Source organism: Brassica napus, chromosome C4, assembly GCF_020379485.1.
Source record: "Brassica napus cultivar Da-Ae chromosome C4, Da-Ae, whole genome shotgun sequence".
NCBI classification, from domain to species: Eukaryota; Viridiplantae; Streptophyta; class Magnoliopsida; order Brassicales; family Brassicaceae; genus Brassica; species Brassica napus.
The window spans coordinates 45,131,947-45,155,499 of record NC_063447.1 but is presented as its reverse complement, the minus strand read 5'-3'; the positions used below and the strand labels follow the sequence as shown (position 1 = coordinate 45,155,499).

The window sequence follows — 23,553 nt, the reverse complement described above, 5'->3', positions numbered from 1 at the left end:
TGTTGTGGTCAGTACCGGCTTTATATTGTGAAATAATCAGATAAGTTTACTTATGTTTAAACCTATATAATGACGTTTTGGTGTGCGAATAATTATACTTTCTTAAGGATTGCCATCTTTCGTCGGCCCATTATTCTTATTAGGTATTATTATCGCCCTCTTAAAATACCACATCATTCAGCAATTTGTTTTTTGAAAAATATTTACATAATTATTTTGGAAAATACGGACGTAAATTAAGAGTCAGAATTAAGGTATTTACAGGTTTATTACAGAAAATATTTTGCGCACTCGTGATAGTAAAAACACATATTTACCTTACACGAATTTTGTGCTTTGTTAGGCTAATGTATTAAAAACTTGTGTGGATAATATTTTCATAATGAGTTTTTTTCTCAGCAGCATTCAGACCTTGTGACCCATTGTTTTCATGGTTATTAAAATTACTTACGATTTACATACAGTTAGGCCTTGGCCTATCTAATGACTGAGCCGGACCTAACAATGTTTGATGCCTGATATTGCTATTATAAAATGACCGAAGTGGCTGTTAATGTTTTCTTGCTAATGGATAATACCTTTGAGGAAAACATTAATGGTTTGCATAAACTCAAACTAATCGTACAAACCTTTGAACCAAACAGAAATTTTATAGGAATTTCAGAAAATAAAGATTGTTCAGGAAGTTAAAAACCAGAAGCAGACACAACATCCTTAATTTAAAAAAAAACCAACATTGATGCAAAAACATTTTTTTGAGATAAAGTAACTCTATTGCCAAATCATTAAGCGAGCTGCTTTGGCTGAAGGCTCCTGTGGTTCTTTACCATTTGGGACTGCTGTTGCATCCGGTGCTGCCTGCGGACTGCTACCCCCGGTTTCAACCTCAGCAGGAACCGTGTTGTCAACTGGTATGTCGTCCCCCTTTTTCACGTTGTCTCCCTGATCATGTCCAATAATCTTTATTAATTTATAGTACATGAAAGCGCCATGGCAAAACAATAGTAACACTCACATTATCAACGGATGCAGGGAAGTTGATAAAGTCCGTTAAGTATCCGTGTGATGGTGAAACATCTAATCTAATTATATAAAGTATGGTTTGCTCTCTCCTGAAGCATGCCACCTAGGATGCCAAGTCAGAAAGTCTAGCTCTGTGAGATCGACATCTGTCCTCTCTCATCAAAACTCACTGTATCACCTGTTGCTCACAATTTTTCATTTGTCGCAAGCGTCTCTTCTAATTCTTCTTCCATTTCTCCACTCTTGATCATTCATAATACAGTGTGTTACATACCGGAGAGCACCAACCACATATGTATTGTCGCAGTGCACACATGTGAAGGCTGAGTCTGTGCGTCGCCGTCGAGTGATTTTTGTCTCCCGGAGGGTCACTGACGGAAATCTTAACCGTCGTGATCTCCCCAATGATGTCTATGTAAGAATGAATATTAGAAATCAATTTCCGGTTAGTATGATTACAATTTAAAGAGAGGATTACCCGAGAGTTGAGAGCTGGTGTTTGCTAGAGCAAGCACTCCGACTACGAAAACGGAAACATTCTTCAGGCAGCGGAGAACTCGGTTCAGTCAACACCTTCAAGGAGGTTGCATCACTGAACCGGATCAACAAAGAAGAGTCCGTTAGCCTGAAGTTTGGATTACACCGAGCCACTTCAAAACCGATTAAGAATACATCGACCCCACCATGAGATGGGAACCAAAGGTTGGAACCCAGCTAGCTGCAACGGTGGCTGGCATAAGAGCCGCCTGAAACGTAAATGGGCGTTGTCATAACCAATAAACAGAAAATAAATGCTCAATGCAAGTGCAAATTCTTACAGATCGGGGATAATCAAAGTAGAGACTTTCGGAAATTCTTAAACGGAACTCACATTTGAATCAAGCAGGAGCAGACATCAGTTCATCACCGCGCCTGATATTCCTCGCCTCCCAGAAACACAATAACCTAACCTCAACCGTGGAAGAACATCTACCAGACTTCAAATCGAAAAGGAAAAATCAAGAGTTAGCCATTTTCTCTGTAAATAAGTAGATTGTTTTGTTCTAATAGATTGATATGATGGTTTAGATTGTAGGGATGCTAACCTTTTTATAGTCGAACCTCCACCGCCTTCGAAGAGTTTATGTGGCATTGAAGATAGATCGTGACGATGGAGTTAAGAAATAATTTAATAGCAATGAATCCGTAACTGAATGATTTCTGGACCAGGAGGAAGAAGAAGTATGAATCGTTCGAAACTGTAAAAGCAATCAATCGGCGCCGTATTAGACTGAAACCCTAGCATTGCCTACGGCGGAGAAGACTAAGGGATGAAAAGATTAAGAAACGCTGCCTTAGGACCTGTTATGCTGTACTCCTAACTGAGCTTAATGGGCTTAACAAAGCAATTCGACAGACTAATATAAGTTGAAGCCCAATCGGATTAGAATAAAAATAAATGAAACGCAGCGCTTAGCATTAGGTGGACAGGTGTCGAACCGTGAGCGCATGAATTGATGACGTGGCATCCGAGCTGAACCCCTTGGAAGGGATTCAAACCTTTTTTATATATAAAGATTGATACTTTTAAACTTCTAATGTAGGCTTTCAACAAAAATTGAAAATAAAATAACCTGTAACAAATGATTTTGAAATCGACAGACAAGAAATAATATATATATATATATATATATATATATATATATATATATATTGTAGCTGCTTTGTAGATTCTAAAATAGTTTTTGTTTTTTTTTAAATAACCTTTAGCGAAGATTAGGATTTTAGGTTTGATTTTTAATAAAGTATTTTATTAACCAATCAAAATTTTCAAAAAATATTTTCCTAAAATTAGGAAAATTAATTTTCAAAAGAGAAATTGCTTAAAACATCCTAAGTTAGCTAATACTTTTCATAAATACACTCAAATAAAAAGATTGTAACATTTGAGTTTATGGTTTATTGATTATTGTTTAGGATTAGTATTTAAGGGGTGTGGTGTTGAGTTTATAAACTTCTATAGATCTATATATATAAAGTTGGATTTTTCCCTTCTTATGACATGTGGAAGAGGGGTTTGTTGACATGTGTCCTCATGTTTTTTTTTTTGTATTTAAATTCTTCTTCTTTTAAATTATTGCAATTTTCTCCATCAATTTCTAATTGTGTATTATCTAATCTTTCTCACACTTATTGGTCTCTAAAATTCAAGAAATAAATAAAATAGTATATATAAATATATTTTAAATATTTAATTTATTCACACCTAAAAATAGCAAGACTTTTTATCATTTTATTATTTTTTATTAATTTTTATTATTTCATTTACAAATTATATTTATTTCACTATTAGTATCATAAGATAATCAAATTAAGAATAAGAAACTAGACAACCAACGCATAAACTAAGAAAGCGGGCCAAAGGGAGAATAATAATCGAAAGGCCAAAGCCATCAAAAAGCAGGAAAATATATGCCTAAAACACCGGAATCACAACCAGTAGCTAAAAAGTAAGAAACACCTCACAAACTAAACAAGAACATACAAGACGACATGCAAGTGAAAAATCACAAAGCTCTGGATAGAAGAGATCAAAGCTCCAAGAGACTAACTCGCACACCTATACCAAGGAAAACATGGAAAGAAAAGAAACAACTTGAGAGAGGGAGAATGGAAGACAACCACCAAAAAATCAGAGGCTAAACTTGAGACCAGAAATAACCTTCCAAGCCCACATAGCATACACGAACGAAAACATTATCCAAATCTCGAGTGGCAAACATGGTGAAAGGGAGAGCCACCAGAGATGCGATGAAAGCTGCAAAGAGATGCAAGAATAGAGAAGGAAAGGGAGACGGAGCGAAATCAGAAAACTATGGAGCCGTCCTCGAGCTATGAAAGAGAGCATACAAGTCAGAACACCAAAAACTAGATCTTGAAAACCAAAACGATCAGAGACTATTGACGGTAAGCCAACGACGAGGAATACAAAATCAAAGACGAATAAACTCTGACCCAACCAAGGAGATGCAGTTCCTAACATCAGCTGAAATCTAAGGAAGAAGAGGAGCAGTCAATATTGACTGGAACAGCCTACAATACCGTGGGAAGCAACCGAACAACTGAAAACTCATAGACCCGATCTGCAACAAATTCCATATAATCTCATAGGTGAAGAAGGCAAGGAAGAACAAGAGAAAATGTGAGTCTGTTTCCGGTGATGGTGAGAAGCACCGCACACCAGAAATGTAACGAAATACATAGACGGTGAGGGCTCAAGTTTAAAATATGGGGAGAGGGAAAAAAACATCTTAAAAATTATAATTTTCAAAAATATGATAAAAAATATAATACAATTTTGACGATGAAACCGTTAATTTTAGAATCAACAAATGGTTAGATGCAAAGTTACTGAAATTCAATATTAGTTTACGTTAGAGGCTCATTTGACTACTAACAAGTACTATACACACAACAACACATTATTCAAAAAAAAATAAACGCAAAATATATTAACTTATCACCTACTACATAACACACTAAAAACATCAAATAATGATCTTAACAAATAAAAACGACAACATAATTACATTATCCAAAAAAAAAATAATGTTCTTAGCAATAATAAAACAATATTCCGCGCGAAGCGCGGACACCCCCCTAGTGTTTTATAAATTATTCTGTAATATTTAAGAATGATTTTTATGAGAGTTAATTTAATCTTCTTATCACAAATTTAGAGTATTTATGAAAATCATCTTTTAAAGGTACATTTAAAAAATGGTATCAAACTTGATAGAGAAATTGTCCAGAGTTTTTATAAAATATGTTTTATAAATTATTCTGTAATATTTAAGAATGATTTTTATGAGAGTTAATTTAATCTTCTTATCACAAATTTAGAGTATTTATGAAAATCATCTTTTAAAGGTACATTTAAAAAATGGTATCAAACTTGATAGAGAAATTGTCCAGAGTTTTTATAAAATATGTTTTATAAATTATTCTGTAATATTTAAGAATGATTTTTATGAGAGTTAATTTAATCTTCTTATCACAAATTTAGAGTATTTATGAAAATCATCTTTTAAAGGTACATTTAAAAAATGGTATCAAACTTGATAGAGAAATTGTCCAGAGTTTTTATAAAATATTGTATCTGATAAATGTACTTTCGATCACTGATAAAGCATAACTTGATAGAGAAAAAAATGTTTAGTAAAACTAAATAAAATATATTTTAAAGCGCGTTACAATTATCTGGCAATTTAAAGGTACACAGAATTCAGTTTAGAAAGTACAGAGTTTCCAAAGAAAAATCACTTTTTAATTATATCATCACCAGAAAATTTCGTTTTCCCCATTTGTTTCAATTCTCAACCACTTCATGTTAACAACCATAGCAGAAATAATTGTGTTTTGGTTAAACTTGTTAGGTTCATAATTTAAGCACAGTTTTGCATTTTTCTATCAAATCAAATTCCTATATAAAGCTCAAAGGTTGAGGTTTTGAAGTTTTTCAAAATTTTATTTCTGTTTTGTGGGACCCAGATTTGAACAAAACTCCTTCGGATGGTCTTCTAAAACATGTGTTTGGTCTGAGAAAAGAATAGTTTTCGAACGTTCGAATTCTATTAGCCGTTTTGGCTTACAAAAAGAAGAAAACAATTTCAGAGAATCTTGTGGGGGATTGGGAATGGGTGAATCTGCAGTTCTGTTTCATTCATATTCGTTCGGAGCTCCTTCTCTTTCTCGTAATGAAACTCATCAGGTTTGTTATTGATTGAGTTCCTCCTAATAACAAAATTTTCGGGAAAATTCAATGTTTTCTCATTTTCTGGACGATATCGAATAAAAAAATTATTAACTTTATGGATAGATTATGAGAGGAAAATTTTGTGAATGTTTTTGTATGAATCTTCCTATTAATTTACTGAGTTTGGGTTTGCGCTTTAGCTAATGATTTGATTGGAAACACTTTGATTCAATAGAAAGTTTACAAATTTGGTTTGTTGGATTGCAGGATAATACTAAACATGCGCTTAGCCAATCAGTCTCATTTGGTAGGTTCGCGACAGAGAATCTTGAATGGGGAAAATGGTCGAGCTTCTCGCACAAGAAGTATGTCGACGAGGCAGAGAAGTATTCTCAGCCCGGATCTGTTGCTCAGAAGAAAGCTTTCTTTGACGCTCATTACAAGAAAATAGCTGAATCCAAGAAAGCAAAAGCTTCTTTAGATGAATCAAAACAACAGCAACAACCAGAGAGTGTTGCGGTGTTGCTAAACACTTTGGAGACATTGACTAAAGATGAGGTTAAGGAAGAAGAGAGCGGTGAAACTGAATTAGTTAGTGAAGAGTTTGTGGTGTTGAGTACTGAGAAAGATAAAGAAGAAGAAGAACCCGAAACAAAATGTGTTGTTGTAGTTTTGGAACAAGAAGACGTTGTGGTGGGTAGCTCGTTAGCTGAACCGGTGACTGAAGATGAATTACATGCTGTTGTTGATGTGCTTGATGAAAGGGAAGAGGTTGAAGAATTGTTGAAGAAGAGCTCCTCTGTCGAAGAAAAAGAAGAAGAGAGAAAATTTGTAACCAATAAGTCATCGGTGTTTCCATCAGAAACTCCAGACAAAGCAATGGAGCTTGTTGTCACACAGAAACTAAGGTAAGCAAAGCAGCTTTTGACTGTTTTTTTTTCTCTCTAATGATCTTGTCCTCTTATCTGATTGGTTTTATGATGTTAATCTTGCAGCGAAGACTCGATCAAGAAGAACGAAAAATCAGTTCGTCCAAGATTCAGTTTTTTTAAGTAAGCCGGATTTGTTTTCTACTCTGGAGTCAATTTGCATTTGAATTGATGATGTTCTTGTCCTAATTGTATAATTATTTTATGATGTAGGCTTTTGATGGGCAGCAGCACTAAGGCTCAACGTCAAAACTCCAAGGTAAAATTTCGATTTCAACAAATCATGAGAAGAATGAACATTTCTCATTTCTATTATTTAATGTGAAGACTGACACTAGTTGTGTTGTTCTTTCAGAAAAGGACTGATAAGAAACCAAACAAACCGTTTCTCTGTCTTTGCTTCAACCCTGAGATGGTCAGGGAAACAGAAGGGCCAACCAAAACACAGGAGAGGAATCTCTGAGGATAAAGATAGACTCTTCTCTGCTGGCTTCAAAGCTCTTAGAAAGGTCTGTCCTCAGGATTCAAGAATCTTTGAGTGTACAGTAGCTAAACAACTGGAATACCATAAGTTTGTATTGTATCTATAATGAAAGTTATGTTGTAGGTATCTTCATCTTCAGTGAAATACTTTTGTTATTTTTTTTTTTGCAATCTTATATTCATTTTGATATGTTTGTAACTGTTAGTGTTGTTGTTCATAGAGATATGATTGCAGGATATAATTTGAGAGTTGTTAAGTAGATGTTTCAACTTTGCAGAAGTTATTATAATTACAAATCATAGTTGTTGATTCAAATAATAAATCACATTTACATAGATAATAATCATTCATCCCCCCAAAGTTATTAAAACAATTTACAAAGCAAAAGGAAATACAATTATTTGGGGGGAATAAATCAAATAGATCAATTAAGTCATCATTTCTTCAACCAAACACCATCCTTCTTCATCAAATTCTTCCACATGATCCATCATCATCATCATCACCCCCACATCACAGAAACTCATCCTTCCGTCATCATCATCATGAGACACATCTTCTTCCTTTTCACCATCATCATCATCACTCTGTATATCCACAATTTCCTCTACAACACTTCTTATGTATTCGTCTTCTTCTTTTTCTTCATCAGATTCATAATCATGATCATAACCATAATCATCAGACATAAGATCAAGGAGTCCAGTAGCCGAGAACCCGGAAAGCTTCAAACCGGGTCTGTGCCCACCAGAAGCAACCTGCCAAGTCAGCATCTTATAGGTGACGTCATTTGATCTCACCTTGGAAGAGCCTTTAGTTTTGACTTTGGACTTGGTGATGGGATGCATATGGCACTCAAGGCACCTTGCCTGGCCACATTTTCCGGTGAACTTGGAGTGATTAGTCGGCTTAGATGACACTTTGGTGAATAAACCGGCGGTTGGACGACAGGTCAAAGGGTTGACCAACTTGGCTTCCGGTCTTGGATTCAGCGACGGAGGCAGGATCCTGTAGGTTCTAACCATACCGTGTTGCTTGCCTTCACGCTTCATCTCAGGAGGTTATTGATGAGACCTTTTACTACACAAAGAAGAAGAATGAAAGATGTGAAAATGATAAAAAGGTTGCTTGAAGGATATAATAAGAAGAGGTACTTAGGAATATGCTTGCGGGACACGGAATCCTCACAAAAAAGTCAAAAGAAAATACCCCAAAAAGGTGTAACTTGTGGACCTAATCTAATGGAGTTGTGTAGATAACTTCCACTATACAATTATTGGAGACTTTTCATTCTTGCAGAAGAGGTAAATATATCCTTTTTTTTTTAATAACTATATCTGTTTATATAGTACTAAAACCTTTAATAATTAGTGATCCAACACAATTGATAAACAAGATGATTACATAATAGTCTCTAGGACAGGAAAGATTCTCCCAAACTTATTTGATATATGAAAATCTCAAAAGAAAATCAGTCGTGCCAATTAATAATGGACACTAGACATTCATCTTGACCTAAATGTTTGACGGACAGTAACATTTGTCTTGCTCTTACAAGAAACTCAAGATAGTGTTGTTACATATTCGTTATTTCTAATATAAATGATACACTGAAATAATAAGACAACAACATGTGGATAAACTACAAGTCCGAAGAGTTCTTTTACGTTTTTGTACAAAGGGAAGGCTGGGAACTAAGAAAGGTTTTGTGACTTTGATTCTAAACATGTTCATGAGAAGGATCTATGAGAGGTTCATTGGATTCCTCACCAGTTTCCAGAGATTTTGGGGATTTCTTCTCAGGGTACAACACATAGTGTTGAAACATGAAGAGGATATCGAAAAATATTGAGATCTGCACAAAGATATTGAGAGAGTTATTACAAGAACAGTCAGAGGAAGAATCCAAAAAAAGAAGAGGGCTCTGGATTTTTCTTACGAGTGAGAGAAGAGTCTTTCCAATGTTGCCATAGAAATTCACCCAAGAATCTGGAGGAAACATAGAGAAGATAACGTTAGTATTTTTGTCGCAAACAAAAGCTGATGATGTGAATGTGATGGAGACGAATGTTGTTACTTTGGTCAATAGATTGAATAACCATCTGCAGATAGTTAGCGAGTCCTCCACCAAAATCGAGAAGAATGTTCCCAATGCTCCACCCAACTGTGCTCTTCCTAGTGAAGTTCATCTTCGCCTGAGAAGAAACACATGAACATGAGCAATACAGATGAATGAATCTGCTTGCAGAAGTATAAGGTTCAGGGGTTGTTTCTGACCTGTGGAATGTACTTGACGCATGTCATGGCAACCTGAATCGAGCTATACAACAACAAACCATACAGAAAGTGTCAGATTAGCATTAAAAGAGAGTTGGGTAAAAGGCAGGGAGGGGATAAGAGAGCATACTTGAAGATGGTAATGAGCCAGAGCCAAGAGTGTGAAGGTAAAGCAATGAAGAAACAGATAGCTGCAAACCCCCAGACAAGGATCACAAGACCTGTAGCAAATCTGGATACTTTTTGCTGTCCACGCTGAGAGTATTATTAAATCACACAGAAACCATCAGATACAACAGGATGAAGAAAGAAACAAAGCAGACAATACAGCTTTTTTTGTAAGGAGAAAAGTACTGACTTCATAGATAAAGATCTGGAAGAGTGTAAGAGCTGTGAGTACAACAGCATGGATTGAGAAGGCAACATCATTGGCAGCCACAGGTATCATCTGTAAATTACGAGAAAATGATTAACAAAAATGACTCCAAAGGAAGAAACTTTGTTGAAGCAAAAGGGTACCCACCTCTTGATCGCCATAAGTGTCAAAGTACTGCTTTTGAATGATGGGGCTAAAGTAGAGGCAGACGTTGTAGATCATATACGACGAGTGCTTCGTCAAATTCAACAGCACGAAGTCGAAGTTCAACCCAACCACACTTTCGATCAAAGCGAACCCAATTTCAATTTTCCGCTGCAAACCCAGAAAGAAAAAACAAATCTTGAGAGATTGGGGTTACCTTTTCCTGCGGAAATTCAGAATCAGCTGAGGGTAGAAGCTAATCGACCACGACGTAAACGCGATCCATCCTACGACCTCGTACGATATTTCTAACGGAATCGAATTCCACGATGCCATAGATCAATCGTTTTGACTTTTTTTTGCTTCTAAATTTGTTCTTGGAGTTGACGACGAGGGAGGGAGGGAGGGAGGGAGGGAGATTGATGATTGAGAAAAAGCTTAAACGTTGAGTGGCTCTATTTGGAAATGAAAATGTATGAGAGAAGCAAAACGCTTGCAAAATTATGGGGTCCCATTTAATGACGTGTCATGATCCTGGAGACTCTGACACTAAAGATCCCACGATCTTGGCGTGATGGGTTCAAACTTCAAACAGATGATGATTATCTTCTGAACTTGACGCCTTTCACGGCTATGTTCGCATTTAGGAAGGCGGCTGGGCCGGGCCGAACAACTTCGTCTTCCTTATCGCCAATTATTTTTTTTTAACCCATACTACACATAAATTTCTTTTATTTCATATTTATAAAATTTGGACTACAAGATTGTTGTAGAAATTTCTCAACTTTTTCTTCGGAGATGGAAGAACTGCTATATAGATGATCTCGTGCATAAAAGAGTTACACATCCAAGTGATTCGTATTGAGATTGACTATTCAGATTCGATGGAGATGGTTGACAACTCTGCTGACTGACCACTATTTGCTTCAGAGCTTTAATTTTATTTTTGTCTATTGCATACTACTTTTGAGAATTTCAGTATTATCTATATACCGTGGAGTAAAATAGTTTATGTAAATTACCTTGCAAAATGTTTAGAAACCAAAGCGGCCAGATATAAAAGTGATGATTCTTGGACTTGAGTAGCTTCGTCTGATCTATTAATTTAGGGTCCTACTTTTTTTTCTGCCATACAAAAATCTATATTAGACCATTAATTAAAAACTTAATTAAATATTCTAAATTTACTCATATATGACTTTTTCATACAAAATTTTCAACAATAAACATCTAAACAATAACATTCCTAAGAAAATCCAAATATGTTTCCATTATGCTATTATTTTTTATTGTTTATCATATTTAATCTAGACTAAATTTTGTATATATTTCAGTAACTAATTTTAAAATTAAATAGTATATCCCAATTCTTTTGAAATTATCATATTATTTTTTATAAAAAAAATAAATAATAATTTATTGGTTGTAACATTTATGTTTGATTTTTGTAGTAAAAATAAAAACACCAAACTGAAATATTAATATATTAAATTAAATAATATTTTCAAAATATAATATTAAATAATTTAATTTGGCAACACAAAAATATTTTTAGAAGATAAAATTTAAACAAAAATAAAATAAAATTTGTAATAATTCATATAAATGAATGTTAGAAATTAAACTATCAATATAATGTTAAAATTTTATGAAAATTTTCATAATAGTATTATATACTTAAACAAATTTCAACAAATAGAAAAGTTTCATAATAATATTATATACTTAAAATTTGATATTAAGTATATATCTTTTAACTTATTTTATAGTTTAAATATTATTTTAAAAATAAGCAAATATCCGCACGTACGTGCGGGTTCAAATCTAGTACCAATTAAAACTTCATTTCATTGTATTTATCTTTCTCGAACCTGTGGAATGTATAATGTATTTGATGCATGCATGTCATGAAGACCTTAGTGGAGCTATAACAATATTAACATTATCATGAACAAAAGTGGAAGAGAAAATGCCACGAAAAGAATTGAACCACCATTTGGTTTGTAATCAAATTTTGGTTCGGGTCGGCAATAGCATTTGGTTTGGCTCGGTTTTGCATCTTTTGTTTCCAAATACTCTGGTTGATCTAGAGGTTTATCACTTCCGGTAATGCGACGCCGTTTTCTCGATCGACTTCTCTGATTCTCTGATCTAGAAGACTAGAACCCCTAAGCCAGAGGTGAGAGAGAGAGAGAGAGAGTTCCTTTTTCATAAGGTCAAACCCACCGGAGACTCGGGAGGATCAATGGCGGCGATACTAATCGGAAGAGCCTTCAAATCAGCTAGAGTCGTTCGTGCTCGATCTTTCTGCACAACGTCTGCTGCTCGTAAACCCGACTCCGATGGCCAGTCATCGGAACCTTCTTCCTCGTCTTCGTTCACGTTCGACAAGGAAAGCGAGAAACCCATCCTCGTGAAAGCCCCGAACGCTCGGCGGAACAACGACTCGGATTCGGTGACGATGCCGACGTCTTTCATGACGGGTTCGATAGTTGGGAAGAGGTTCTACAAGAAGGTGACGACGAGAGAAGCAGACGATGGGAATGGATGGACTGTGATGCTCGATTACAGGACGCTTAAAACGCCTTCGAAAAGACCTCTCAAGCTTCCTTCGTTGGCTCTCGCTAAGGCCATTGCAGCTGAGTGGGAGTATCAGGTTTGTTCGTTTTCAAAAGTCGATCTCTTTCACCTCTCTTAGCACTGAGCAGTGTATCTAGTTCTCTGGAGCTAATCAGTAATGGGTTCGACGGGATTTAGCTATAATCCTTGTAATTGGATCTGTTCATTGTTTATTTAACGTAAAGCTGAGTTTTTTTTTGAGGTGGATCAATAATGGGTCTGATGGATTTTAGCTGAAATACTTGTAATCTAGAGCTCTTTAGAGTCTCTAGTGTTTAGTCTGCTACAGGGTTTTATGATCTGAGTTCTGTATTATGATCAATAGTTTGAAAATTGGTTTAGTGGTAGTGAACTTGGTTCATGAGTTTTTAAAGCATTAGACTTGGCCTTCTCTGCTCGTTTTCCTCTATCTTCATTTTCAAATTAGATCTCTTTTGCTTTATAAATATACTTCTCTAAGCAATGTATCTACTTCTCTGGAGCTAATCAATAATGGGTTTTATAGGATTTAGGTCGAATCCTTGTAACTGGATCTGTTTATTGTTTATTCAACCTAAAGCTGAGTGTTCTTGCTGTTCTTAGTTTGTTTATGTCAGTGAACAACTAACCAGATTTGAATAAACAAAGAACAGATCCATTTTTGAAGTCCCTAGTGTTTGATCAATAGTGGGTCTCTTCATTGTTTATACAAAGGTAAAGCTGAGAACTGCTGTTGTTTACAATCTATTGTTTGTTAGAGTCTCTAATGTTCGATTTGCTTCTGGGTTTATGATCTGAGTTCTATATGTGACCAATAGGTTGAAAGTTGGATTAGTGGAAGTGATTTTGGTTCATGAGATGTTTAAAGCACTAGACTTGGCCTTTCTCTGCTCGTTTTCTTTTGTCATTCTACTTAAGGTTTTTGTGCGGTGACTGACTTGGTATAAATGCAATAATGATCATGTGTAGCTAGCAGAAGGAATCAGACCATTCACAATGCCGCTGATGAAACTAGCATGTACTGCACTTGAAAGAGTTCCTCTTACACGCCCAAAGATTATCGAGCATCTATTAAGAAAGTTGCATCAAGATCTCGTCTTTTTCAGAGCACCTGAGGATAACGATCTAACTAGTGACGTCCATGGTATGCATTTTCTCTTCAACTCAACGAACTTGGAGTTTAGACTTATATCGCTTGTGTGGCTTTTGCAGAGGTTCAGGTGGAGAGGATTGATCCTCTACTTGAGTGGGTAGAATCAGAGTTTGGGATCAAACCCAAAGTGTATTCAAGCATCTTTGGAGGAAAACAAGATGATAAGCTAGTGAAAGCAGTAGAAGGTCTGCTCAAGAAGACAAATGATGGTGAACTTGCAAGCATCGATGCACTTGAAGCATCAGCTCACTCGGTAGTAATCGCTCTTGGCATCTACTGTGGGAAGTTGCAGATCGATGATGCAATCAAATTGATTAGACTTGAAGAAGATTTACAGGTTTGTTTCTTCACTCTCTTGCTTACATTTAGACCTTTTTACTTCCAATGTATCTAATCTTCTTCACACGTTTCATGCAGGTGGACAAATGGGGATTAGTGGAAGGTGGGCATGATATTGATATTGCTGATCTCAAAGTTCAGATTTCAGCGGCTACTGTGTTTCTTGCTCTATCCCGTCAAAACTGATCATAAGTCTCTTTTGCTCAAGTACCTTTTTCAGTTATTCCAAAAATAAAGCTTCTATCTGAGCTTATCTGTTTGTAGAATTGATGATTGTAAGGGTTACATCAATACAGGAATGAAACTAAAGCCAGAGTTTCTTGCACATTTATTAGAATGAATAATACATTAGTGAATGAGATTCCAGTCGGTGCTGTGTGGTTTGAGTTTGTTGGTTGACCAGATTTCTCAAGTTGTTTAATGTCTGCGATCTGTCTCCCTGGATCAATCCCTTGGGACAAGCACGAGCACTAAGTATGTGAATTTGTAACTGAATTTGAAATCAAAAGTGAATTTGTATTGTTCAAATCAGAAAGAGTGTCCAACAAAACTCTAAAATCCATAATTCTTATTAAAAAATCTGATCTGAATTAATACATGAAATGTGTTTTTGACTCTAAAAATATTTAAACCAAAGTATTATTTACCAAACTCAAAATTTTGAATCCAATATAAAAAATTTAGAAAGAGTTTTAAAATCTATGCTAATTTGAAATATTATTAACCGAAACCTGAACATCGACCTGAATACCAAGATTTTGTGGTATTGGTACAGTTGGATTCGTATTGAATAGCTCAGTCTTTTTTTTTGTATACTCGTCTCAGCTTTCGTTTATCCACCTACATAGGTGAAGAACCCTATTGTTGCAATAATCCGAAGTTCACTTTGGGTTTAACTTGACTGATACACAATTAGTAGTCATACCACAATTTTGCGTCTCAAAATTAAGGCGATCAAAGTGATCAACAAGTGATGCACGGAAGATCAATGAAGATAGACGTGATGGTGAATCTTGTGACTGACTCTCTCAATCAGTGGGTGTGACTGACTCTCTCTCAATAAGTGGTGAACAAATTTGCTTGAATCACACAAAAAATACTGAATCAATGGGTCAATGACTCAATAGGGACATAAGCAAATCACTTAAGCAACTAAAGACAAGAACTACTTAAAAAAAACTTTTTTTGAAACAAACTATTTATGTATTAACTTAGATTATAAAGTGACTTACAAATTGAAATAAACCTAAGTTTATATAAGCTTGATACCCGACCTAAGGAACTAAAACAAGAAACAAAGATTACATAGTAAATAAAACTAACGGTTTGGACAAAAATAATGGGATTTTGGCCAAAATAAAGGAATTTGAATATATCTTCAGAAGGCGGTGGTCAAAGTAATATGGTTGTTGGTCCTTTAAATCTCAAAGTGTGAATGCATCCAGAAATAATAAGTTAACAAAATGAATGATCCTCCTAATCCGATGATTGCTGGTACATGGTAAGATGATGTATGGGTCTCCATAAATGGTTAGATGTGTCTTCTGAGTGTTTAGATATCTTTTATAGTCACATTTATCTTGTTTGAAAAGGGCTTGAACTCGTAAACTTACAAATAAGGTAAACTGAGAACCGGTTTGATCCGTTTTGAAAAATGGATCACAACTTGAAATTAATGTTGACCATTTTTTCTTTGTTTTAAGCTTTGTTGGAAAGTAAAAAGATCCATCTTGAAGTTCACGGTTGATTTTGGGACATACCGCTTCATGGTTGGACTAAAATCAACTTCAATAGGTTGATACTCACAATTGCTTTAAGTAGAGAACCTCTAATTTGTAATTTGCATAGTTTTTTTATTCGTGCAGCTTTTGAGGTGATTCTACTTAGTCTTGGAACTACGTTGAATTGAGAATTCATACCAACTGCCAACTGGTTTAATAGTTTATTTCTTCCTCATTGCTAATACATGGCCCTTTTAGTGCAATCGGTTTTACGGTGGTTTGAGTGGCATGTTTGGTTTACTTATGTATCAAACACGTCCATAGATATTGAGTCATTGACCAAACCAGATTCGAGATGCAATCTGAATTTGGTCACAGTTTAATTAATTATCTATTGATGATAACTATTAGTGAGGCTTAGCTTCGTCTACGTCGTCATCACCACCGTTGAACAAAGGCAAAATAATCCTGATCGTTTATGAATACCGCTTAAGACTAATCAGTAAAGACTATGTTCTGAAACGCGCGTGCTGGCGTTGGAAGTGTGCAAGGACAATCCGACGACACGTGCCAATATCTGAGTCGATGAATTTATCGACTAACATAGGTAATCAGTAAAAGAACGAGAACACGTCCCGTTTCGATACAAAAGACAAACAATACATGCCGTTTTCTCGTGTGCTGTTAGTTTCAAGTTGCAACAATAAAAACAACGTACTCTATATTTAAACCTTAGAAAACGCTCATTGTTTCTGAATTTTTATTCTTAACATTGATTAAATTCGCTATTAAACAAACACAAACGTAATCAAAGCGTTCATTCAATAAAGAACACCAAAAACAAAAAGCAGAAGATAATCACATTGTCTGAAGATCATCTCTTGTCCTAAATCTCAACTTTTACAAATCTTTGAATGGCATCGGTAAGATCTTTCTTATTTTACGATTTCACTTTTTTTTTCAGATACAAAATTACGTTTTAACATCTAAATCGCCATAGTCTTCAGAAATTTTCATTTTCTTGTAATGTTTTGTATTGATTTTGTTGAAAATGGATTAGAAACTCAATAATTTATTAATGAATATTTTTTTAAAAAATCAGAATAATCAACAAAGACAACAACAAGATCGACCATTACCAAAATTTGGAGAATGGGACGTGAACGATCCAGCATCAGCCGAAGGATTCACCGTTATATTCGCTAAAGCTCGAGACGACAAGAAAACAAATGCTAGTGGTCGTGCTCCATCGCAACGCCGTGATAATAACAAAGGGCAAGACGAACCTACGGTAACATTCCTTTTAACAAAATTGTCAAAATTTAAGACTAAGTTTACACAAATAAAAACATTAGCCTTTATCCGTTACTTTTCGAAAATACAAGGACTAAAGTGAAAACACGTGTTTTGCTATTCTTTTGCAGAAGAAACGGTTCTGCTGTTTCTGAGGAACATGATCAAGAAAAGTCAAGATTTGTAATATCAAATTTGTTAGATCATCGAAAACAGTTTCATATACAATGAATCTGTATAAAGTTTGTATCATTACAGAAGCTAAGAAACAACTGTCGTTTCGATCTAATTTCTGTTCACTTAGTACTTACATTACACAATATCAACGTCTCTAAAGCCACGGTTTGGTGAATCTTGATCTGACCCATTGTCACTCGTCTTTTTCTTGAACGATTTCTGGCTGAAAATCCTAGAAACGGTTTTCTTAACCGGTCTTGAACCGCCGCCTTCGAACCGGTTATGTTTCTTGTCTAGATCATTTGACAGTTTCTTGACAAGCTCCACGAAATGCCTTCTGAATGTTGGATATCTTGATACTGATTTGGTCAATCCTTGAAGCCTTTTAAAACCAAAAACACACAAATGGTCAAAAACCAAAACAATATTCATTAATAAAGTTTTATAGATTTTTACCTGCGAGCAAAGGCGTCAAGTTCAGCTTTTCTTAACTCGGTCAAAGGAGGAGATTCAGAGCTTTTAAGCCTCTCTGAATCTCCAAACAGCAATACCAACTTCCCAAGATAGTCTTCTTCTTCCTCGGATAGATTGGCTGCTTCAATCTGGTCTTTAAGGATCAGGAAAGGATTCAGAAACCAATCGAAGAAGGTGTCTTTTGGTCGGTTCCTTGTTGTTATCTCTGTCCTACCGTCACCAAGTAACAAACCGGTGGAGTTGGATTTGATAGAGCGTAGAAGCTCGTGAAGAAGAGAATAAGCGGGTAAGCCAATGCTGATCACTTGACTGCCTTTGCTAGACTTGGCTTCCTCTATGTCTTTTGAGTTTATAATCCCTTTTGTTACCATAATCTCTCCGTGCTGCCTACATTCCACAAAGAGGGCATCCAGAAGCTGCAAATAACGATTTCAACTTTAACAAGTAAAGATGTTGAATAAAAACAGTCAAGAGAGAGATTGTAGAGTACATCAAGTGGCTTAAGGTCAATCATTGGGCCTCTGTTGGATCCTCCCCTTGAAGGAGTTGTCTTGAAAGAGTTTGGTCTTGAAAGCCCACCATTAGCACCACCTTCCTCTTCCTTTCTTCGATACTTTGGCCTGTATTAAAAAAAGAACAAGTTTCTAGAGTCATCAGAGTGATAGAGATTTTCATTAAGCAAATGAAGAGAAACAAACCTGGGAAAGCAAGAACCTTCAGGCATGTCAAGAACATCATTGCTATACTCATCGTAAATAGACACAGAAGCAACCACATAGCAGAGGCCAAAGAAGAAGGAAGATTCCTGTTTGTAATTGAGACAAGAAACAATCATAACAAAGTCAAGCTGAGGAGTTTTTGATAATAAACAAACCTGATATGAGACAACACCGGCATAAGCACCAAGGAAGACACTAGAGACCACAGATCCTAGAACCGCCCCCACAACACCTAAAGGCCAGAGTAAGATGACAAGGCCAGCAATAGGGACACACATGGTCTCCAAGAAAGGACCTTCACGTCCAATGAGATCGTGAAACAAACGGCGCCACCCTTTAAACAGCATGTAGGGGCTTTTAAACAAGGCTATGAGTGAAATCATTGGGAAGTCAAGAAGAATTCCAAGAACCGCAGCTATCACGGCCCCTGGAATCTGCAGTAATCTGAGAATATATATACATATTTTAAGTTACAAACTGTAAGAAAAAAGCACAATTTTGTAAGTAAGAGTTGTGTAGACCTTATTTCATAGTAGTGACGATCATCAGCGCTAGAGGTTATAAGATCATCCATAAAGGAAAAGTAGGAGTGGAAGCAGACATCTTTAAAGTCGCAGACAACGGTGAAGCTGCCTTTAACAGTGCTCCAAGTTCCATCCTAAGCAGTTCAGTAATGTGAATATGTGACTGAAGAAATGATTCACACAAGCTTACAAAAAATAAGAAAATGTAACTTACGTAAAAGCAATGGAAGAGCGGGTTGGACTTGCCTACACCAACAGCATCGAAAGTGGCGAAGATTGGGGAAAGAAAGCCATACACAGCTCCTCCGAGGATACTTCCTACGATGCTAACGACAAGCCAGAGAATGATGCCGGGAGGAATGCATAAGCACAGGAAGAGCTTCAGGATTGGACCTAGTTGTTTAGCACTGAAACCAAAAATAAAGATACCATTTTCAATATCTGAGTAAGAAGGTAGCGCTGATGTTTAAGAGAGAAAGTTACCTAGAAATGGAATAGAGAGTCCAAAAGCCATGAACTGGGAAAAGGCCTAAGATGATTGCAGAGTTTCCAATAGCCACAATGATGCATATAACCGGGCACAAAACGATACCTAATCAAACAGAGAATGCGTAAAGAAACGATCGTTCACATGGATTTGGTTACAAAAATGGAACTTTATGGTACTGAAAACTGTGAACCCAGATGAAAGTAGATATGCTAATTCCATAAACTTTCACTAGCTTTTGAAGCAATTGATAAACAAAATGAAGGAAAGTTACTCGATAATTGTTGTCCTCAGTTAAAGTTTGGAACTTTTTTCGGTATTGAAGAACCCTAAACTGGGTTAAAACTGCTAATTTCAAGTGACTGTAGAAGCACTTATGAGCGAATGAAACAATATATATATATATATATATATATATATATATATATATATATATATATATTACTCTTGAGATTGACTTAAGGGTCCCTAAACAGAATAAGCAGACAATCTTCAGGTCAACATCTGGACCACAAAATAAATTACAAAAACCTCTGATAAAACCTGTCTCAAAAAGATTCAAAATTGGAAATGGTGAATTGAATGACAGAAAAGCAATAAAACCCAACAACAACGAATTCGATTAGGATTGAGTGAAAGTTGATACCTTTAAGAACACCGAGAAGGAGTAAGCCAGTGAAATAAGGAATGAAGAGTATGAATTGCCACAGAGATGACAAGATTCCCCTTGGAGGCTCCATTGAATTCTCCTCTTCTCCTTTTCGAACCCTAGAATTTAGAGGAAACGGTGAAGCGGAGAGAAAGAGACAAACTGTCACAGACACGACAAGAAGTAATAATAATCTTTGTATCCGAGGATTTTAAAAGAAACAAGACAGAGAGAGACAGAGAGAGTGTGTGTGTGTCACATGGGATTTTGTTAAGGTTAAGAAAACCGTGTTCTCTACGAGTAAACCCCTTCTACCACACAATTAACCAAAAATCAACGAGAAAACGACAATGAACTTCTGACACTTAAGCGTCGGACACTTTATGGAATCACACTATTATTGTTTTTTCTTTTTATCAGATAATATAAAGCAAGCAAAAGGTATGGTGTTCACATTTACAACTACTATGAACTATCTTTTCTTAACATCAAACCGAATATGACATCCAATAAATGAATAAATTTTAAAATTTTAAGTATTTAAGTAGATCAAGAATTTGTATTTTGAACAAAAAGGTATGTAGAGCTTTTTCTATGATGTATACCTTTCTTGTTTTTAATTAAAGAAGACTATTATTGTTCAACAAGTTGATTTGGTTTGATCTGTTTTAGTGGGGCACATCTTTTGCAGATAAAATATTGGCGTACGGAACATATAGGTGAGTTTCGTCAATAAATATTTTTTAAATAAGTGAAGAAAAATATATTTTTGCAGATAAAATATATTTTTCTTAAAACAACCTTCCCGACAAATTGCACTTCATAAATATCTTAGCTTTTTTGGAAAAATAGTTATATAATCAAATTATAAACATAATTTTCTTAAGAAAGAATCTCTTATGAATATTTAAACAATGGAGCTACTCTTACAATTTTTAAACAATGGACCGAAAAAAGAATTTCAGTGTGATGTTTTCAAATACTCTATAATTCTTAAGTCAATATTTAAATCACCAAAGTTGATAAGAATTTTAGAAGAAGAAAAAAATCTTAATGATTTTACATAAATATATATGTGGAAATAAGTCTACTGCTGCCTTTGAAAAAAGAAGTCTATTATTGTCGCGAAATTTTTACTTTCTGAGTCTGTCTTATTCTGGATAGTCTCCAAATATATTAGTGTAGTGGTTTTCAAACTCTCTGGTCTTCCATGTATTTCAAGTTCAATCAGGATTAGAAGCTAGACAAAAACAATTATATTATTTATAGATATTCTTGTAGAGTTGCACCCTGTCTAGAAGGAGACAAATGTGTTTTAGAGTTACCTAGTGGAATTCTAAACTCTTCTCCCATGCATCATGTTAGTATATTAGGTTATTTCATGACTATTTTGTCTATTAATGAATAGAAAGAGACAAATGTGTTTTTGATTTTCGAGCAAACAAAGTTTTTGTTAAAGACTGATAGGGCTCATAATCTGATTCCCTTTTTGATGAGAAAATGGATGGTTCACTGATTTTTTTTTTATCTAATTCTAAAGTACATGGTCAAGCGGTGAGCTAAATCAGCTGAACATATCTAAAGCACTTGATACCTTCGCATATTTTGATTGTTGTTTGTCAGTTGGTCAACAAACTATTCTATAGCACGGTCTATCTATAATAATAAAGTTGATTTTGTCATTTCTCAAGTCTACACCTCAGCAGACCATTCTATATTGCGACATATGTCAGTCAATTCTTAAAGTTTAAAAAACTACTCTCGGTTTTGCTTCATCATTTGACAAGCTATGTATTTCGTGGACTTTTTATATCTAAGCCTTTTAAAATAATTATAAAATTATGGGCTTGAACCTTGTAAAAAAATCTATAACAATAAAGTTGAGTTATGTCACTTAAGCTTCCATCTCAGCTGACCATGTTTCATATTGCGACACGTATCAGTCAATTCTTAAAGTTTAAAAAAGCTACTCTCGGATGATGTCAAAAAAAAAAAGCTACTCTCGTGTCAGGTAAAAAATCTATAATAATAAAGTTGAGTTTTGTCATTTCTCAAACCTCCACCTCAGAAGACCATGTTCCATATTGCGACACGTGTCAGTCAATTCTTAAAATTTAAAAAGCTACTCTTAGTTTTGCTTCTTTTGACAAGCTATGTATTTCGTGGATTTCTTATACCTAAGCCTTCTAAAATGATTATAATTATGGGCTTCAAACGTATGAGCCTGGTAAGAAAATAGGTTCTAAAAGTAAATTCCGCTAAACCCTATTCTAAGGGGGTGGTATAAGGGGTGGTATTGGATTCGGGAATTTGAAAGAATTCACAAGTAATAACTTTTGTAGTATTTTATGAGATTTTAATGCAATTGTCTAATTCTTATGTTTACTTTTTATCATATAATTTAAAAGAATGTAAATAAATTTTATGGATTACAAGTGATAATACACTAACGTTATGAACTAATGATAACAACAAAATACAAAACTAGTAGCTAAACTCTTGGGCATTTTTTTTTACCAAAAAAAAACTTTTGGGAAAATTTTACCTTTTATAGATAGATTTTTTTTTTGCTTTGAGAAGTGATCGATACATGATAATATATATGGGAGAAGTAATCTAAAAACGTTTATACAAAAGATAGATAAGAACTAGTTTATAATTGTTTTATGATTGTGCTTGATTGGAATTTATAGTAGAGAATCAAACAAAAGTTTTTTTTTTTAAAAAGTTACGTACTATTCTTGATGACAAAAATGAGAAATGTGAGAACACGTTCACGAACATGCCAAGTATTCACGAACATACGGTTCGGTTGACAAGATTAATGCAAGCACGGTTGCATGCCAAAGATGTTGCTTGATGATGAACAATTTCATCAATATTGATAGTCTCCGTTCTTTGAAAATAAGAGAGAGACAAATCCCATCATAAAAGCAAGGAATTGATCTATTGCTTTTTTACATTACATTTCCATTAAATTATTTTCAAATGACATTCCTATTAATTCTACCAAATATTGAATAACATTAGAATTTAAATGAATTGATAAAATACATAATTGAATAACACAAGAATTTGAAAGAATTGGTAAAATACATAATTATAACACTAGAATTTAATGGAAACTATAATTCCTTCAAATTCGATCAAATTTCTAAATCCAATGTCCCCACCTTAGGCCCAACTACTTTTTCGCCTACCTCTAACCTTTGCGTCTTCTTATCTACAAGTTTTCTCAGTCTCTGCGAAAACTCAGCTAAAATTTACAACTAATAACTTCTCACATTTATGGCCTTTAATCCTTCAGCCCCACTACATGCTTATTAAATTACCTCAAAACCTCGTCTGTTACTCCCAAATTTCTTAACCTATAAATAGGAATGAAGAGAACACAAAATCTCATTGCTCTCTCTTTTTTCTGTCAATAATCTCATTGCTCTCTCTACTTCTT

The 23,553-nt window shown here is 35.0% G+C and overlaps 6 protein-coding genes and 1 long non-coding RNA gene across 10 annotated transcripts; 3 read left to right on the top strand and 4 right to left on the bottom strand.

Moving 5' to 3' along the window:
* Positions 1 to 579: 579 nt before the first annotated feature.
* On the bottom strand, positions 580 to 2,389 carry LOC125586263. 3 transcript variants are annotated; one of them, XR_007322780.1, is made up of 5 exons: positions 2,109 to 2,389; positions 1,895 to 2,000; positions 1,502 to 1,769; positions 1,298 to 1,434; positions 580 to 942 (listed from the first exon to the last, which is right to left on the bottom strand). It is a non-coding gene; the product is annotated as an uncharacterized LOC125586263 (long non-coding RNA). The 3 variants fall into 3 exon arrangements; XR_007322781.1 differs by having other exon boundaries at positions 1,016 to 1,434; positions 2,109 to 2,368; XR_007322779.1 differs by having other exon boundaries at positions 580 to 1,434; positions 2,109 to 2,366.
* Positions 2,390 to 5,341: 2,952 nt separating this feature from the next.
* On the top strand, positions 5,342 to 7,360 carry LOC106393862 (protein WVD2-like 7). Of its 2 annotated transcripts, XM_048756177.1 has the most exons (6): positions 5,360 to 5,773; positions 6,026 to 6,355; positions 6,398 to 6,666; positions 6,754 to 6,810; positions 6,901 to 6,946; positions 7,043 to 7,360. In XM_048756177.1, the coding sequence occupies exons 1-6, from the start codon at positions 5,699 to 5,701 to the stop codon at positions 7,148 to 7,150; spliced, it is 885 nt and encodes a 294-aa protein (XP_048612134.1). In that variant the 5' UTR covers positions 5,360 to 5,698; the 3' UTR covers positions 7,151 to 7,360. The 2 variants fall into 2 exon arrangements, with proteins under 2 accessions (XP_013689969.2, XP_048612134.1); XM_013834515.3 differs by having other exon boundaries at positions 5,342 to 5,773; positions 6,026 to 6,666.
* A 68-nt stretch (positions 7,361 to 7,428) lies between these two features.
* Positions 7,429 to 8,337, bottom strand: LOC106413875. The gene has a single exon (XM_013854611.3). It carries the CDS (start codon positions 8,221 to 8,223, stop codon positions 7,600 to 7,602), a length of 624 nt encoding a protein of 207 aa, XP_013710065.1. The 5' UTR covers positions 8,224 to 8,337; the 3' UTR covers positions 7,429 to 7,599.
* Positions 8,338 to 8,700: 363 nt separating this feature from the next.
* On the bottom strand, positions 8,701 to 10,699 carry LOC106412021 (cystinosin homolog). The gene is made up of 8 exons (XM_013852909.3): positions 10,186 to 10,699; positions 9,972 to 10,104; positions 9,807 to 9,896; positions 9,579 to 9,703; positions 9,449 to 9,491; positions 9,249 to 9,366; positions 9,111 to 9,160; positions 8,701 to 9,026 (listed from the first exon to the last, which is right to left on the bottom strand). The coding sequence occupies exons 1-8, from the start codon at positions 10,302 to 10,304 to the stop codon at positions 8,892 to 8,894; spliced, it is 813 nt and encodes a 270-aa protein (XP_013708363.1). The 5' UTR covers positions 10,305 to 10,699; the 3' UTR covers positions 8,701 to 8,891.
* A 1,344-nt stretch (positions 10,700 to 12,043) lies between these two features.
* LOC106393863 (ATP synthase mitochondrial F1 complex assembly factor 2) lies at positions 12,044 to 14,414 on the top strand. Its single transcript, XM_022701107.2, has 4 exons — positions 12,044 to 12,624; positions 13,536 to 13,710; positions 13,779 to 14,056; positions 14,137 to 14,414. Exons 1-4 carry the CDS (start codon positions 12,214 to 12,216, stop codon positions 14,242 to 14,244), a joined length of 972 nt encoding a protein of 323 aa, XP_022556828.2. The 5' UTR covers positions 12,044 to 12,213; the 3' UTR covers positions 14,245 to 14,414.
* A 2,042-nt stretch (positions 14,415 to 16,456) lies between these two features.
* On the top strand, positions 16,457 to 17,355 carry LOC106391005 (protein NOI4-like). The gene is made up of 3 exons (XM_013831573.3): positions 16,457 to 16,702; positions 16,882 to 17,070; positions 17,204 to 17,355. Exons 1-3 carry the CDS (start codon positions 16,694 to 16,696, stop codon positions 17,225 to 17,227), a joined length of 222 nt encoding a protein of 73 aa, XP_013687027.1. The 5' UTR covers positions 16,457 to 16,693; the 3' UTR covers positions 17,228 to 17,355.
* LOC106413168 (uncharacterized membrane protein At3g27390-like) lies at positions 17,251 to 20,358 on the bottom strand. Its single transcript, XM_048756176.1, has 9 exons — positions 20,100 to 20,358; positions 19,450 to 19,558; positions 19,181 to 19,373; positions 18,964 to 19,100; positions 18,598 to 18,886; positions 18,422 to 18,528; positions 18,214 to 18,343; positions 17,706 to 18,139; positions 17,251 to 17,631 (listed from the first exon to the last, which is right to left on the bottom strand). Exons 1-9 carry the CDS (start codon positions 20,191 to 20,193, stop codon positions 17,385 to 17,387), a joined length of 1,740 nt encoding a protein of 579 aa, XP_048612133.1. The 5' UTR covers positions 20,194 to 20,358; the 3' UTR covers positions 17,251 to 17,384.
* Between the last annotated feature and the right edge of the window lie 3,195 nt (positions 20,359 to 23,553).

Coding starts and splice junctions, on each gene's coding strand:
- LOC106393862 (XM_013834515.3), top strand. CDS start 5,699: ATGGGTGAATCTGCAGTTCTGTTTCATTCATATTCGTTCGGAGCTCCT. Junction 6,667..6,753: donor GTTGTCACACAGAAACTAAG/GTAAGCAAAGCA, acceptor TTAATCTTGCAG/CGAAGACTCGATCAAGAAGA. Junction 6,947..7,042: donor CTCAACGTCAAAACTCCAAG/GTAAAATTTCGA, acceptor TTGTTCTTTCAG/AAAAGGACTGATAAGAAACC.
- LOC106413875 (XM_013854611.3), bottom strand. CDS start 8,223: ATGAAGCGTGAAGGCAAGCAACACGGTATGGTTAGAACCTACAGGATC.
- LOC106412021 (XM_013852909.3), bottom strand. CDS start 10,304: ATGGCATCGTGGAATTCGATTCCGTTAGAAATATCGTACGAGGTCGTA. Junction 10,105..10,185: donor CTGAATTTCCGCAGGAAAAG/GTAACCCCAATC, acceptor TTTGATCGAAAG/TGTGGTTGGGTTGAACTTCG. Junction 9,704..9,806: donor TCCAGATCTTTATCTATGAA/GTCAGTACTTTT, acceptor TAATACTCTCAG/CGTGGACAGCAAAAAGTATC.
- LOC106393863 (XM_022701107.2), top strand. CDS start 12,214: ATGGCGGCGATACTAATCGGAAGAGCCTTCAAATCAGCTAGAGTCGTT. Junction 12,625..13,535: donor CAGCTGAGTGGGAGTATCAG/GTTTGTTCGTTT, acceptor GATCATGTGTAG/CTAGCAGAAGGAATCAGACC. Junction 14,057..14,136: donor GACTTGAAGAAGATTTACAG/GTTTGTTTCTTC, acceptor CGTTTCATGCAG/GTGGACAAATGGGGATTAGT.
- LOC106391005 (XM_013831573.3), top strand. Junction 17,071..17,203: donor AAGGGCAAGACGAACCTACG/GTAACATTCCTT, acceptor ATTCTTTTGCAG/AAGAAACGGTTCTGCTGTTT.
- LOC106413168 (XM_048756176.1), bottom strand. CDS start 20,193: ATGGAGCCTCCAAGGGGAATCTTGTCATCTCTGTGGCAATTCATACTC. Junction 19,559..20,099: donor CCTTCTCGGTGTTCTTAAAG/GTATCAACTTTC, acceptor CTGTTTGATTAG/GTATCGTTTTGTGCCCGGTT. Junction 18,140..18,213: donor TTGACCTTAAGCCACTTGAT/GTACTCTACAAT, acceptor CGTTATTTGCAG/CTTCTGGATGCCCTCTTTGT.